Genomic DNA, 14,422 nt, shown 5'->3' with positions numbered 1-14,422 from the left:
ACATTCAAAATTCCAAATGACGGAAAAATATTATCGACGAAAAAATCTTTACATGTAGCAAGACCCCTAGTGTCCCATTGTATGAATGTGGCATCAAGTTCAGCGGCTGGAAAAAGGTGGTTATTACATATGGGACTTAGCATAGAAAGGTCAGATAGTTTAAATGTTTGCCTAAACTGTATCCAAATTCTTAGTGTTGAACGTGTGGTACTCTCAAAACTGATTATTTTATTTATATTAGCAAAAGGTAATTTTCTCTGAATTTAAGGGCTTCAAACAATTTTTATAAATGTATGAGACCAGTACATTCATTTATTCCTCATAATTTGTGTTGAGAGGAACTTAAAATGTAAGTAGTACCCAGGTGGAACTGTTGACACTTAAGTAGTTGCGTTCAGGGTTGTCGTCAGATGGGAGTACTTCCGCCCGCGTCCTCAGACGCAACTTGGATGACGAACTGAGCAGTCGTGTCTTCATTGCTTCGCACCATTTTCTGTATATTACAGGTCAGTAGTTGTTTTAAACTATAAAATGTCAACCTTCTAAAGCATAGCTGTCAAACTCAGCTATGCTTTAGTGTAATTTAATTTGGCCCACCAGATAATATCTAATGTCTATCAGAACTGGCCCGCCGGTTTATCGCATTTCAGCGTTAAAACTACAAGTCCCACAATGCACTGCCGCTGCGCTGGTATACGTCAATCGAGGCCCGCAAGCGCGAGCCCAGCCCCCACTACCTGTAGCGCTCTAGTCTAGAATTTTTACTGCAGCAGCCGCATACTGTTTATCACCTGAAGTAGCCTAGCTAGCTAGCTAAAGTTAGTTAGCTAACTTTTTGTTAGCTACCTGTCGCTTTCCCCGAAAAAAAAATGGCTAAACGGAAGGTGGACATTGAGAACAGGGTTTTTCAAGAGAGGTGGGAGGCTGAATACATGTTCACCGATATGAAGGGCAAACCCATCTGTCTTGTGTGCGGAGCAGATGTGGCTGTCACGAAAGAGTACAATTTAAGACGGCACTATGAAACAAGACATCAAGACAAGTACAAGGATATGAACATTCAACAGAAGCTACAGAAGGTAGTGGAGTTGAAACGAAGTTTGATGTCACAGCAGACTATGTTTGTTAAAGCCAAAATACAAAGTGATGCTGCTGTAAAGGCCAGTTTCATTGTGGCGGAGGAGATTGCTAAATCCGCCCGGCCCTTTACCGAGGGAGAATTTCTAAAAAAACTGCTTGTTAAAGTTTGCGATGTCTTGTGCCCAGATAAAAGACAAGCCTTTTTAAACGTCAGTCTGAGCAGAAACACCGTTGCTGATCGTGTATGTGAGCTCTCCACCAATTTACAACAACAGCTGACGGAAAAGGGAAAACAATTTATCGCATACTCCCTCGCTGTGGATGAGAGCACTGACACATCAGATACGGCCCAGCTGTCAATCTTCATCCGCAGAGTTGACTCGAGCTTGCGCGTTACAGAGGAACTTTTAGGACTGAAATCAATGCATGGCACAACTACTGGGAAGGATCTCTTTGATGAGGTGTGCAAATGTGTGAATGAAATGGGTCTGCCTTGGGATAAACTTGTGGGACTAACAACGGATGGGGCGCCTGCGATGTGCGGTCAAAAGAATGGATTGGTGGGCAGGATTCGGGAGAAGACACTGGAGGTGAACAGCGCAGGTGAGCTGACAGTGTATCACTGCATCATACACCAGGGATCGTTGTGTGGCAAAGCTTTGAAAATGGATCACGTAATGAGAACTGTAACACAAGCAGTTAATTTCATTAGAGCCAAAGGTTTAAATCACCGTCAATTCAAGTCCTTTCTGGTGGAGATTGGTTCGGAATATGGTGATGTGGTCTATCACACAGAGGTGCGGTGGCTAAGCTGGGGGAGGGTGCTGAACAGATGTTTCGAGTTGCGTGAGGAAATATGTCAGTTCATGGAAAGCAAAGGGAAAGACACAACAGAGCTCCGGGACAAAGGGTTTTGGTGTGAATGGGCGTTTCTGTGTGACATTACAAGCCATCTCAATGCGCTCAACCTGCAGCTTCAAGGGCGGGATCATGTGATCACTGACATGCACGCTGCGGTGAAGGCATTTAAAACCAAACTGCGCCTGTGGGAGATGCAAATCCTGCGAGAAAACCTGGGCCATTTCCCGTGCTGCCAAACTATGAAAGAGCAGGTCTCTGTGTTCCAAAGTGCACAATTTGCTGAAAAGCTCGGCATACTTTGCGCCGACTTCACACGCCGATTTGCCGACTTTGAAGCCCAAAAGAGTAGGTTTGAACTGCTCAGTAATCCGTTTGCCGTAGATGTGGAAAGCGCACCAACCAACCTCCAAATGGAGCTGATCGAACTCCAATGTAGCGACACACTCAAGTCGAAGTATGACTCTGTTGGTGCTGCACATTTTCCACGTTTCATCCCTGACACAATGCCCCAGCTGCGTGCTCAAGTTGCTCAAATGCTCTCTATGTTTGGTAGCACATACCTATGTGAACAACTTTTCTCTGTAATGAAGTTGAACAAAACATCACACAGGAGTTGTCTCACTGATGAACACCTTCACTCAGTCCTGAGGATTTCCTCAGCTCAGAGCCTGACCCCAAACATTGAGGAACTTGCGTCGAAGAAGAGATGTTAAGTATCTGGTTCAGGCACCAGGGCAAATCACAGTGCAGTAAACTGAGCTTTAATGTAGCATAGGTTTCATTTTTGCACTTTTGTATATGTTTGGATATTAATTGAGGCATGTGAAATTAGTGTCTTTTTTTATTTTATTTTGAAATTTGATCTGAGTTAGCCCCCTTGTTTCAGATTACATATCTATTTATAGGTGTGAAACTAAGGCTGAGTTCATGTTTAGGCCTACAAATAAATAAATCTTATTGTTTGGATTTTCAATGAGAGAGGCATGAGAATTAGTGTCTTCCACCGCCGCCCCACCCCCTTTTCTTGGCCTTTCGAGCAGTGTTTTACGAAGTCTTGAAGATTTACCTCCCCATATGAAACTTGAGAGTAGGGCATCAATTGAAAGGAAAAGGGATTTTGGTAGGAAAACTGGGACACTTTGAAACGAATATAAAAATCTAGGCAACACATTCATTTTGACGCAGTTGATTTTTCCAGCTAAAGAAAGGTAAATGACACTCCATCTCTGGAGGTCAGATTTTAGTTTCTCCATAATAGGTGTGAAGTTGGCTTTAAACAGTTCAGAAAAAGACGGGGTGATATTTATTCCTAAATACTTAAAACCGGAATGTGATATAGAAAATGGTTGGTCTGTGTCTGGAATCTGCTTTGCTGTTTTATTGATAGGGAAACTAAATTTTATTTTTATTTTTATTTTTTTTCCAGCTGTATCTCCATGAAGAGTGACCGGTCTATGGAATATCCTCTTAACTTTAAAGATGGATGCTCCTCCAGAGAGGAGAGGTAGGAGTTTCTAACAGATGATGAAAACAGACCAGTTAAATGTTATCAGACTCCACCGATACTGATGCTTACAAGCTCTCTCTCTCTCTCTCTCTCTCTCTCTCTCTCTCTCTCTCTCTCTCTCTCTCTCTCTCTCTCTCTCTCTCTCTCTCTCTCTCTCTATGTTTACTGTGTGTGTGTGTTTGTGTGTTCTCTCCCCAGACAACCCCACCAGAGGTCAAAGGTTACCAGTGCTCAGTCTGTACAGCAGAGTCAAACAGAGCTGATCAAGGTCTGTAAATGTCTAACATGACATTTGATTTAAGCTCTGCATGAACATTAGAAAGCACCTCTTGTGGTGCTAATAGTCTCCAGGCTTTCCTCTTTAGACCAGCGGGACGTGAATCCAGGACAGATGCAGTGAGTTCAGTTCTCCTCGATGTTTGTTCTGTTCCAGAGGGCTGAGGAGAAAGCACACGCTTTCCTCGACAAGGAGCTGAAGAAGCTCTGGAGGGATCTCTTCTCAGATTACCCACAATGCTCAGAGAGTCAGAGGGAGGAGGAGGAGGTGGAGGGTAAGAAGGAGGAGCAGAGGAGGCGCGCCATAGAGGGAGTGGTGGACATCACAAAGCTCTGCCTGATGGAGATGAACCAGGAGGAACTGGCCGACACACTGGGGGACAGTAAGAGACTCTTATTTTGAAGTCAGTAGAGACAATAATTTTGAAGCTCAGAAGATAATCTTATCTTAAAAACAGTGAATAAATTCTTATTTTGAAGAGCAGTATGAAACTCATTATTTGCACTGTTCGGACTAAATTAGACAATGTGAGATTTCTACATTTCTAACTTTTCAATATATTTTCTCTTGGGGGATAAATGGTTTGATCCAGGTATGTAGGGTTAGTGTGGTGTATCAGGTTCAATGGTTGGATCCAGATATGTAGGGTTATTGTAGGGTTATCAGGTTAAATGGTTTGATCCAGATATGTAGGGTTATTGTGGGTCTATCAGGTTAAAGAATGTTAAACATTAAATTGCAAATCAACAGAAGAATAACTCAATGGAAGAGAAGCAGCACTATCTTATTAAATCAGCATATCAAGTCACTTTCCATTGATTCACTATAATTATTATTATTATTATCAATAGACCAATCAAATTGCTTTGAAAATAGTAATCAAAATTCTGAATAAATTATCCATTCCTTGTCACGACGAGCTTCTGTAACCACAAGTAATGAAGCCACTAAATATCATGAATTTGATAATTTTACAGGAAATATTGAAATGCTTCCACTGTTGTCACCATCCACTATTGGATGTCTTCTGTTGTTTTCTCATTTAGGATCTGCTGCTGTCGAGTGCCAACACAAAATTAAGTCTCTTTTGAAGAAGAAATTCAAGTGTGTGTCTGAGGGAATCGCTAAAGCAGGACAGCCAACAGCTCTGAATGACTTCTACACAGAGCTCTTCATCACAGAGAGAGGCAGTGGAGAGGTCAACAAGGAACATGAGGTCAGACTGATTGAGACAGCTTCCAGGAGACTGGCCAAGGAGGAAACACCAATAAAATGTGAAGACATCTTTAAACCCTTACCTGGACAAGATCAAAAAATCAGAACAATTATGACAACTGGAGTGGCCGGCATTGGTAAAACCGTCTTAACACACAAGTTCACTCTGGACTGGGCTGAAGGCAAAGCCAACCATGACATACACTTTACATTTCTCTTAACTTTCAGGGAGCTGAATTTACTGAAAGGAAAAGAGTTTAGCTTGGTCAAACTTCTTCATCACTTCTTTATTGAGACCAAAGAAGCAGGAATCTGCAGATTTGACCTGTTCCAAGTTGTCTTCATCTTGGATGGTCTGGATGAGTGTCGACTTCCTCTGGACTTCCATAACAACCAGACCTGGACTGATAGCACAATGCCGACCTCAGTGGATGTGCTGCTGACAAACCTCATCAGGCACGACCTGCTTCCCTCCGCTTGCATCTGGATAACCACACGCCCTGCAGCAGCCAATAAGATCCCTGCTGAGTGTGTTGACATGGTGACGGAGGTGAGAGGGTTCACCGACCAACAGAAGGAGGAGTACTTCAGGAAGAAATTCAGAGAGGAGAAGCTGGCCAGCACAATCATCTCCCACGTCAAGAAATCAAGAAGCCTCCACATCATGTGTCACATCCCAGTCTTCTGTTGGATCACTGCTACAGTTCTGGAGGACATCTTCAAAACAGCTAAGACAGAAGTGCCCAAGACTGTGACTCAGTTGTACATCCACTTCCTGGTGGTCCAGTCCATACAGGGGGGCAGGAAGTATCATGAGAGAGCTGAAACAGATCCACACTGGAGTTCAGAGAGCAAGGAGATCATTGTTTCTCTGGGAAAACTGGCTTTTAACCAGCTGGAGAAAGGCAACCTGATCTTCTACGAGGCAGACCTGGTAGAGTGTGACATCAATATCAAATCAGCTTCAGAATACACAGGAGTGTTCACCCAGATCTTCAAAGAGGAGTGTGGGCTGTACCAGGACAGGGTGTTTTGCTTTGTCCATCTGAGCATCCAGGAGTTTCTGGCTGCCCTTTATGTCTTTCAGTCCTTCATCAACACGGGGGTCAATCTGCTCTCAGAAGAAGCACCAACCTCTTGTGAAGATAAACTCCTCCACCTCCACCAGTGTGCTGTGGACAAGGCATTACAGAGTGAGAACGGACACCTGGACTTGTTCCTCCGTTTCCTCCTGGGCCTCTCTCTGGAGACCAATCAGATTGTCCTGCGACGTCTGCTGGGGTGGAAAAAACGTAGATCACTGAGCACTCGGATTAAAAAAGGTCTGCTGGGACAGAGAGGAACTAGCTCATTTACCAATAAGGAAACAGTGTCTTACATCAAGATGAAGATAAATGGAAATCTCTCTCCAGAGAGAAGCATCAACCTGTTCCACTGTCTAAATGAGCTGAACGACCGTTCTCTAGTGAAGGAGATCCAACAGTACCTGACATCAGGTAGTCTCTCAAGAGAATCTCTCTCCCCTGCTCAGTGGTCAGCTCTGGTCTTCATCCTACTGACATCAGAAGAGGAGCTGGACGTGTTTGACCTGAAGAAATACTCTGCCTCAGAGGAGGGTCTTCTGAGGCTGCTGCCAGTTGTCAAAGCCTCCAAAAGATCTCTGTAGGTTCACTAATAACATGAATTACAATACACACAATATACATTTACCTGGAATATAAGGTTGAATTAATATGCAAAAGATCACTGTAGGTTCATAACAGCTTTAAATTATATTATATTTATATTACCTTATATAACAACATGCATTACTATTCTACTCACAACAGAATAAACATACTAGTAGAATATAAAAGTTACAATGATATATAAAACATCTTGCAGGTGTACTATTAACATATAATGCATTTCTGTAAACACAGAATACTAGAATATAGAAGTAGTATTCATTTAATATTTTGAAAACACAATTAATCATCAATTCCACATTTTACATCCAATACATAAGTAACATTTATACGTCTAATGATTTAGTGAATATTATTGTAACTAGTAAATTCCTTCATTATGTAATGAGTTAAAGATTTTTGTTAAGTTTGATCACAGTTCCTAACATGTTCTGTTTATTTTGTGTGAAGGCTGAATGGCTGTCATCTGTCAGAGAGATGCTGTGAAGCTCTGGCCTCAGTTCTCAGCTCCAACTCCTCTAGTCTGAGAGAGCTGGACCTGAGTACCAATGATCTGCAGGATTCAGGAGTGAAGCTACTCTCTGCTGAACTGGGGAGTCCACACTGTACACTGGAAACTCTCAGGTCAGTTTTACTCAAAGTGCAAACAATGACACCACATGAGTATATTATTTTCATAAGATAACTCATCATGTATTCATTCGATTTGCCATGACAGTTTAGATATACATTATTATTATTATTATTATTATTATTATTATTATTATTATTATTATTATTATTACTAGAGTTTCCACGCACTTGACCTCTAGTTGTAATTAAACCCATAGCAATAATGTGGAAACCCCAGTCGGTAACAGATTTCTGAGCGCATAATTTAATAAATTTTTGCCTATAATGATACAACGTATTGTGGAGTGCGGTAAATGACGAGACAAGAGACGGAGATGGGTCGAGTCAGCTTTACTCTCCACTTCAAAACTAAACAAGTTACTCCAGCATGAGTTCAAACGTAACAGCCGTAAACCAGAACACCCGTCAACCCGAACTGTGGTAAACCCTTTTCCTTAAAAGAACAGTCCCTTGGTGAATGTCTTTATTATGTTGTTGTGGGTCACCACAGTATAACATTTTGGTTCACCTATTACGTAATGATGCAAGCATAATTTCCTCCTTACGCTTTCACATTTCTTTTTCCCAATTTGTAATTCAGGAAACTCTACCTTGAGGGTGATTCACACTTAATGCTTTAAATACGGACCTCAATGTTGTGTAGACATCAGTAGAATCAACGGGGGGCTTAGGGGGGTGGGCTTGCAAGGGGCGGGACATGACGTAGGGTCTAAGTTCGCAAGAGGCGGGATAAGTGTGTCCACTGTCACTGTAGTTTGTTTTGATTTGACCATAGACAAAATGGAGGCAGAACGGGCAGAACTCATCCCGATCATCTTAAATGTTGCTAAAATGATGCATCCACAAAATCAAAAATCGATCGATGAAAGATTGAAGCATGAATTAGAGACAAATAGAAGAAACGACGAAGAAGAAAGACGTCGCGAACGACTGCGTTACCCGAGAAAGCAAGCATATTTTTTTGCTTCATTTCACATATAATTAAACATTGGACAAATGTAGTTGAATTCTGTGTTTAACTGAGAAAACAGGGAGTGGAAGGACGGGACCCTATAATGTTCAGCTCACTGTTGTCAGTAATAATAATAGAAAAAAACATTTTCTATATACGTGCAGCTATGAACTAATTTATTGTAATTTATTGTCTGATGTGTACTTTTAGGGTTATGATAAGATGTATCTTTTAGCGCTCACCACAAATTACTCTTACAAGCAATGGCAACATTTAAATATTTCTTAACCATTCAGCGAACAAAAGGCAACAGGCTGATTATCATTTAGGGGGCCACTCAATGACATGCAGAAGCGTCATCAACACGCCCACTGAAGTAGTGTGAGAAATTCCAACTTTCTAATCCTCATTAACATATAAGGTAATTTACATTTCCTACAGAGAAAATACTACCTCAGCGGTAGTATTGTTCAGGAGCTTTTCAGGGTACAAATGTCAGGATATGTTGTTCACACATACGGCCCATCAGGAAAATATCTGGACTTAAACATGTGTCTGAAAGCAGCTAGTGTGTGAGCATTTGATTGCATTATAAAATGAGTCAATTTATGGGTAACAGGGGTAATTGTTCAATGGAAAGTGTAGTATAGTATGATGCAAATCAATTATTAAATAGCTTTTACTGTACTTCAGGGCTGCAAAGTGCATTGACATTTTAAAATGCATGGCAACTACTATTGGTTAGCTGAAAATCATAATCATCATTGAGATTAAACATCTCTTCAGGTGTCCTGGCAAAGACCGGCAGCAGTAGCCTACAGTTACACATAGCATACAAACAAAACATAAGAAAAATAAAACAACTAAAACAGTCCGCAGGGGGAAGGGGGATATCAATATCGCAAGACATTTCGGGAGGCTCAAGGAGACGAGTAATATTAAGTTTGAGCAACAAAGTGTCGTCTTGTGGTGGACATAATTCACCATACTGTGTTATTGACATGTTTTCGTTCTGCGTTATAAGGACTCTGTCTCTTTGAGATCACGTGACTTGTGTGTTGATCTGCCGGTCGGCGCGATGTTTGAATTTAACTGTTTTTATATGACAAAATGAATGACTTGCCGTTGCTCGTTGAGGTGAGAAATTGTCTCTTCACTTCTTTTATCGCAATGTCTACAGTCTATAGACAGAGCGTCATACCTGGGCGAGTTTGTCGACGGCAGAACGTTAAAACAGACGGAAGGGGGGAGGGGGGATATCAATATCGCAAGACATTGCGGGATGCGGGATCGATCTTGCCGTTGTCTTTCAATGCGAGCGTGTGTGCGTGCATGTGTGTGGTGTGTTTGTGTGTGTGTTTGCGGTGTCCTGCGCTACCTATGTCATACACACAGCATGCATGCACTTGAAACGTCTGCGTCAGCACGCGCGTACTGACGCAGACGTTTCAAGTGCGTGCGTGCTGTGTGTGTGTATGCAGCGTCCTGTGCTTCCTTTGTCTTGAAACGTCTGCGTCAGTGTGCGTATGTGTTTGTGCGCGTGTGTGTATGCAGTGTGTATGTGCGTGCGTGCGGTGTATGTGTGCGTTCGCGGCACTGACCAACTTGAGTAACTTGTGCAAGGACTGGACTGGGGAGTCCACACTGTACACTGGAAACTCTCAGGTCAGTTATCAGCCTCTTCTTCAAACAGGTTATTCTAGACTCCAGTAAGTGCTGCTCATGTCCGATGCATTTCTGTTATGCGCTCAGAAATTTGTTACATTATTGACTGGGGTTTCCAAATTATTGCTATGGGTTTAATTACAACTAGAGTTTGTGCGAGTGCAACGCGCGCGCAGAACCTCTAGTTATTATAATGATAACTTTTTTCATAATTTAACATCTATTTGACATCCATCTCTTTAGATTTAAAGATCCTGCTTATTCATACAATTTAGTATTTCATGTATGTAAAAAGACTGGTAACAATTCTCATAACATTTAATCACAGTACCTAACATGTTCCTGTTTTATTGGTGTGAAGGTTAAATGGCTGTAAGCTGTCAGAGAGATGCTGTGAAGCTCTGGCCTCAGTTCTCAGCTCCAACTCCTCTAGTCTGAGAGAGCTGGACCTGAGTACCAATGATCTGCAGGATTCAGGAGTGAAGCTGCTCTCTGCTGGACTGGGGAGTCCACACTGTACACTGGAAACTCTCAGGTCAGTTATCAGCCTCTTCTTCAAACAGGTTATTCTAGACTCCAGTAAGTGCTGCTCATGTCCGATGCATTTCTGTTATGCGCTCAGAAACTTGTTAGATTATCGACTTGGGTTTCCACTTTATTGCTATGGGTTTAATTACAACTAGAGGTTGAGCACATGCAACGCGCGTGCGAAAACTCTAGTTATTATAATGATAACTTTTTTCAATAATTTAAAATCTATTTGACATCCATCTCTTAATATTTAAAGATCAAGCTTATTCATACAATTAAGTATTTCATGTATGTAAAAAGACTGGTAACAATTCTCATAACATTTAATCACAGTACCTAACATGTTCCTGTTTATTGTTGTGAAGGCTAAATGGCTGTAAGCTGTCAGAGAGATGCTGTGAAGCTCTGGCCTCAGTTCTCAGCTCCAACTCCTCTAGTCTGAGAGAGCTGGACCTGAGTACCAATGATCTGCAGGATTCAGGAGTGAAGCTGCTCTCTGCTGGACTGGGGAGTCCACACTGTACACTGGAAACTCTCAGGTCAGTTATCAGCCTCTTCTTCAAACAGGTTATTCTAGACTCCAGTAAGTCCTGCTCATGTCCGATGCATTTCTGTTATGCGCTCAGAAATTTGTTACATTATCGACTGGGGTTTCCACATTATTGCTATGGGTTTAATTAGCGTTTTTGCGTGTGCGTTGCACGCGCTCAACCTCTAGTTATTATAATGATAACTTTTTTCATAATTTAACATCTATTTGACATCCATCTCTTAATATTTAAAGATCAAGCTTATTCATACATTTTAGTATTTCATGTATGTAAAAATACTGGTAACAATTCTCATAACATTTAACCACAGTAACTAACATGTTCCTGTTTATTGGTGTGAAGGTTAATTGGCTGTAAGTTGTCAGAGAGATGCTGTGAAGCTCTGGCCTCAGTTCTCAGCTCCAACTCCTCTAGTCTGAGAGAGCTGGACCTGAGTACCAATGATCTGCAGGATTCAGGATTGAAGCTGCTCTCTGCTGGACTGGGGAGTCCACACTGTACACTGGAAACTCTCAGGTCAGTTATCAGCCTCTTCTTCAAACAGGTTATTCTAGACTCCAGTAAGTGCTGCTCATGTCCGATGCATTTCTGTTAATCTTTTTCCCTGCTGACAAAACACTCCCTGGTTCTACACAATGTAAGAACCTGTGAAGAAACGGTCTTAGCCTCCCAAACACAGCAGACTTCTCCTGACGCTAACCAAACAATATATCATCTGAGTTGTAGCTATTGAGGAAGGAGCATTTGTTTAAGATCCTGTTTCATATCCAAGTGAAGGAAGTTCTGCTGTCTGGGATGATGTTATCTCGCCACTTCCTCTTCCTTTTCTCGGACAGGGTGACAGCTTTGTCTCCATAAAGTGTCAATAAAGCTTTTACTTGTCCTCCATATGGAATGAATACACTTCTTAAATGCAGTTACTTTAGATGGTGTGTGTGTGTGCGTGTGCGTGTGTGTGTGTGTGTAGGTTGTCTGGCTGCCTAGTCACACAGGAAGGCTGTGCTTCTCTGGCCTCAGCTCTGAGCTCCAACCCCTCCCATCTGAGAGAGCTGGACCTGAGGTACAATCACCCAGGAGACTCAGGAGCTGCGCTGCTCTCTGCTGGACTGGAGGATCCACGCTGGAAACTGGACACTGTCAGGTATGGAGAGGACAGCTCACCACTAAGGAACAAAGTCTCCTACAAGGATTCAAGCCAGTGCTAGATGAAGTGGTTTGAAAAGGCAGCTGTAACTCATGTTGTGTAGAAAGTGATTCAACAGCAGTCGATGAAGGTGAATGTTCCAACATGCTGCTCTCACTTTGTTTCCCCCCAGTGTGGAGCACGGTGGAGAGTGGAGGCTGAAACCAGTTCCACAGAGGTGTAAGTGTCTCTTAAGTTTATGCATATATATTTATACATACATTTATATATACAATTATACATATATACATATATACATACAGACATATATGCATGCATGCATGCAAGCATGCATACATACATACATACAAGTTTTGATATTTAATTTCCAATTTTCCTTAATTTCCATATATATAACGATTCATATATGTAACGATACACGTATGTGTATATGTATACATATTTACAAATATACATACATACATACATACATACATACATACATACATACGTACATACGTACAAGTTTTGACAGTTAATTTCCAGCCTGTCTGTGTGTGTATATGATATATATACGAATCCTACCCAAGTGACCCAAACAATATGTGTATGTATGTGAAGGTAAGCATGTGTATGTATGAGTACATGTCTTTTTATATATAGTATGTATGAACCAGTTCTATGGTTCATCAGTTCATCTCCAGCCTCAATGTGAGCTCAGCTTGTTCAGTCTGTGGTTTAAACAGGTGTCTCTTTGAAGGTTGATTGCAATGTGTGTGTATTGGGAAATCCAAAAGTTTAATATCTTGGTAGATATTACAAATATTGTTTAGATACTTCATGTGAGTAATAAGCTCATTATGCTGAATATTTTGATGTATAATATGTTTATGTAAGGTAATTATTGAGGGATTAAATGCACTACATTTGTCCTCGTTTCAATGTTTTGATTGGCACAGCCACTCACACACACATGGGATTTCCAATCAACTTTGACTTTAATTATCTTAAACACAATGTGTATTATTGCATAGAAAATTGACAGCACATGATTCCACTATAGTTCCTATCATATGATATTTTTTTTGTCTTTCTATGTTAATGTTTGAAGAAGAGAGAGCGATCAAAAAAAGAGTCTGAAAGAGAATAAAAAGGAGAATGCAGGAGAACAGTACTAGTGATGATGATGATGATGATGACGATGAAGAATGGTTCAGCAGCTCATCATGTCTTGTTCTCCGTCAGATGCCTGTGAACTCACACTGGACCAAAACACGGCCAACAGACTCCTCTCTCTGTCTGAGGACAACAGAAAGGTGACGCGGGTTGGAGAGGACCAGTCGTATCCGGATCACCCAGAGAGATTTGACTCCCGGTGCCAGGTGTTGGGTAGAGAGGCTCTGACTGGCCGCTGTTACTGGGAGGTAGAGAGGAAAGGATGTGTTGATATAGGAGTGACATACAGAGGAATCACAAGGAGAGGAGTGGGTCCTAGCGGAGCGCTTGGAGAGAACAACAATTCCTGGACTCTTTATTGTTCTGATCATCATTACTCTGCCCGGTACAACAGTAGAAGAACAGACATACCTCTCCCCCCCGCTGGCTCCACCAGAGTAGGAGTGTATCTGGACCGGCCTGCTGGCTCTCTGTCCTTCTACAGAGTGTCCCCAGGTGGAGGAGGGCCCTCAGACACACTGACACACCTCCACACCTTCTGGTCCTCCTTCACCCAGGAGGACCTCCTCCCTGGGTTTAGGGTATGGGGAGGGGCTGCCTCAGTGTCTCTGTGTCGGTTGTAGAAAAAAACAACATACACTTGCATATCAGTCTTTTTTTGTAAAAGAACGCATTTATGACAGATACAATTAGATTAGTTTAGATCACTTTGTTAATAACAGTAAGATTACATTAGGCTACATTATATAATGTGTTGGATACAGTTTGATAAGATTAGATGACATCATTTCAGAAACAATTGCATTAGATTACCTATAAAATGACTTTATTTTAGATACAATTAGATTCAATTAGATAATGTTAGACTATAATACACTATATTACATTAGATAATGTCAGACTATAATACACTATATTACATTAGATGAGGGACCACCCTCATGTGCATTAGTGAACACAGAGGGGCTCAACTTCATCTTCCAACACGACCAGACTCCAAGGCGCAGAGGTTCACAGTCAGCTCCGTTCCCTACCCAAAGTTGAACAGACATTTATATCAACGAAAATCTTAGAGATAAATACTTTAATCTTTCCAAAAATATCATCTCACAAGTCATCTTCAACGTCCTATTTTGACCTCTTCTCAGATTTGATTTGAGTAC

The 14,422-nt window shown here is 41.6% G+C and overlaps 2 protein-coding genes across 13 annotated transcripts in view; one reads left to right on the top strand and one right to left on the bottom strand.

The window, feature by feature from the left end:
- The window catches only part of LOC307083520 (protein NLRC3-like), a 129,831-nt gene that overhangs the window by 35,065 nt on the left and 80,344 nt on the right, over positions 1-14,422 (bottom strand). The window lies entirely within an intron of this gene.
- Positions 1-14,422, top strand: part of LOC307083454 (uncharacterized protein) — a 74,929-nt gene that overhangs the window by 8,177 nt on the left and 52,330 nt on the right. For 8 of the 12 annotated variants that reach the window (XM_079747345.1, XM_079747349.1, XM_079747343.1 and 5 more), the window contains 11 exons: positions 3,368-3,445; positions 3,647-3,716; positions 3,882-4,107; positions 4,772-6,602; positions 7,079-7,252; positions 10,240-10,413; positions 10,775-10,948; positions 11,303-11,476; positions 11,928-12,101; positions 12,277-12,323; positions 13,329-14,422. The exon at positions 13,329-14,422 is cut by the window's right edge and continues 1,780 nt beyond it. The exons of 2 other annotated variants lie outside the window; for them this stretch is intronic. In XM_079747345.1, coding sequence (XP_079603471.1) covers positions 3,368-3,445; positions 3,647-3,716; positions 3,882-4,107; positions 4,772-6,602; positions 7,079-7,252; positions 10,240-10,413; positions 10,775-10,948; positions 11,303-11,476; positions 11,928-12,101; positions 12,277-12,323; positions 13,329-13,882 — 3,676 coding nt within the window. In that variant the 3' untranslated portion in view covers positions 13,883-14,422. The remainder of the gene's footprint in view (positions 1-3,367; positions 3,446-3,646; positions 3,717-3,881; positions 4,108-4,771; positions 6,603-7,078; positions 7,253-10,239; positions 10,414-10,774; positions 10,949-11,302; positions 11,477-11,927; positions 12,102-12,276; positions 12,324-13,328) is intronic. 2 more of the 12 variants (XM_079747347.1, XM_079747346.1) reach the window with 1 other exon arrangement.

Source organism: Pollachius pollachius (genome assembly GCF_949987615.1).
Source record: "Pollachius pollachius genome assembly, chromosome: 1".
Classification (NCBI taxonomy): domain Eukaryota; kingdom Metazoa; phylum Chordata; class Actinopteri; order Gadiformes; family Gadidae; genus Pollachius; species Pollachius pollachius.
The sequence above is the reverse complement of the archived record's forward strand: the minus strand, read 5'-3'. Positions and strand labels throughout refer to the sequence as shown.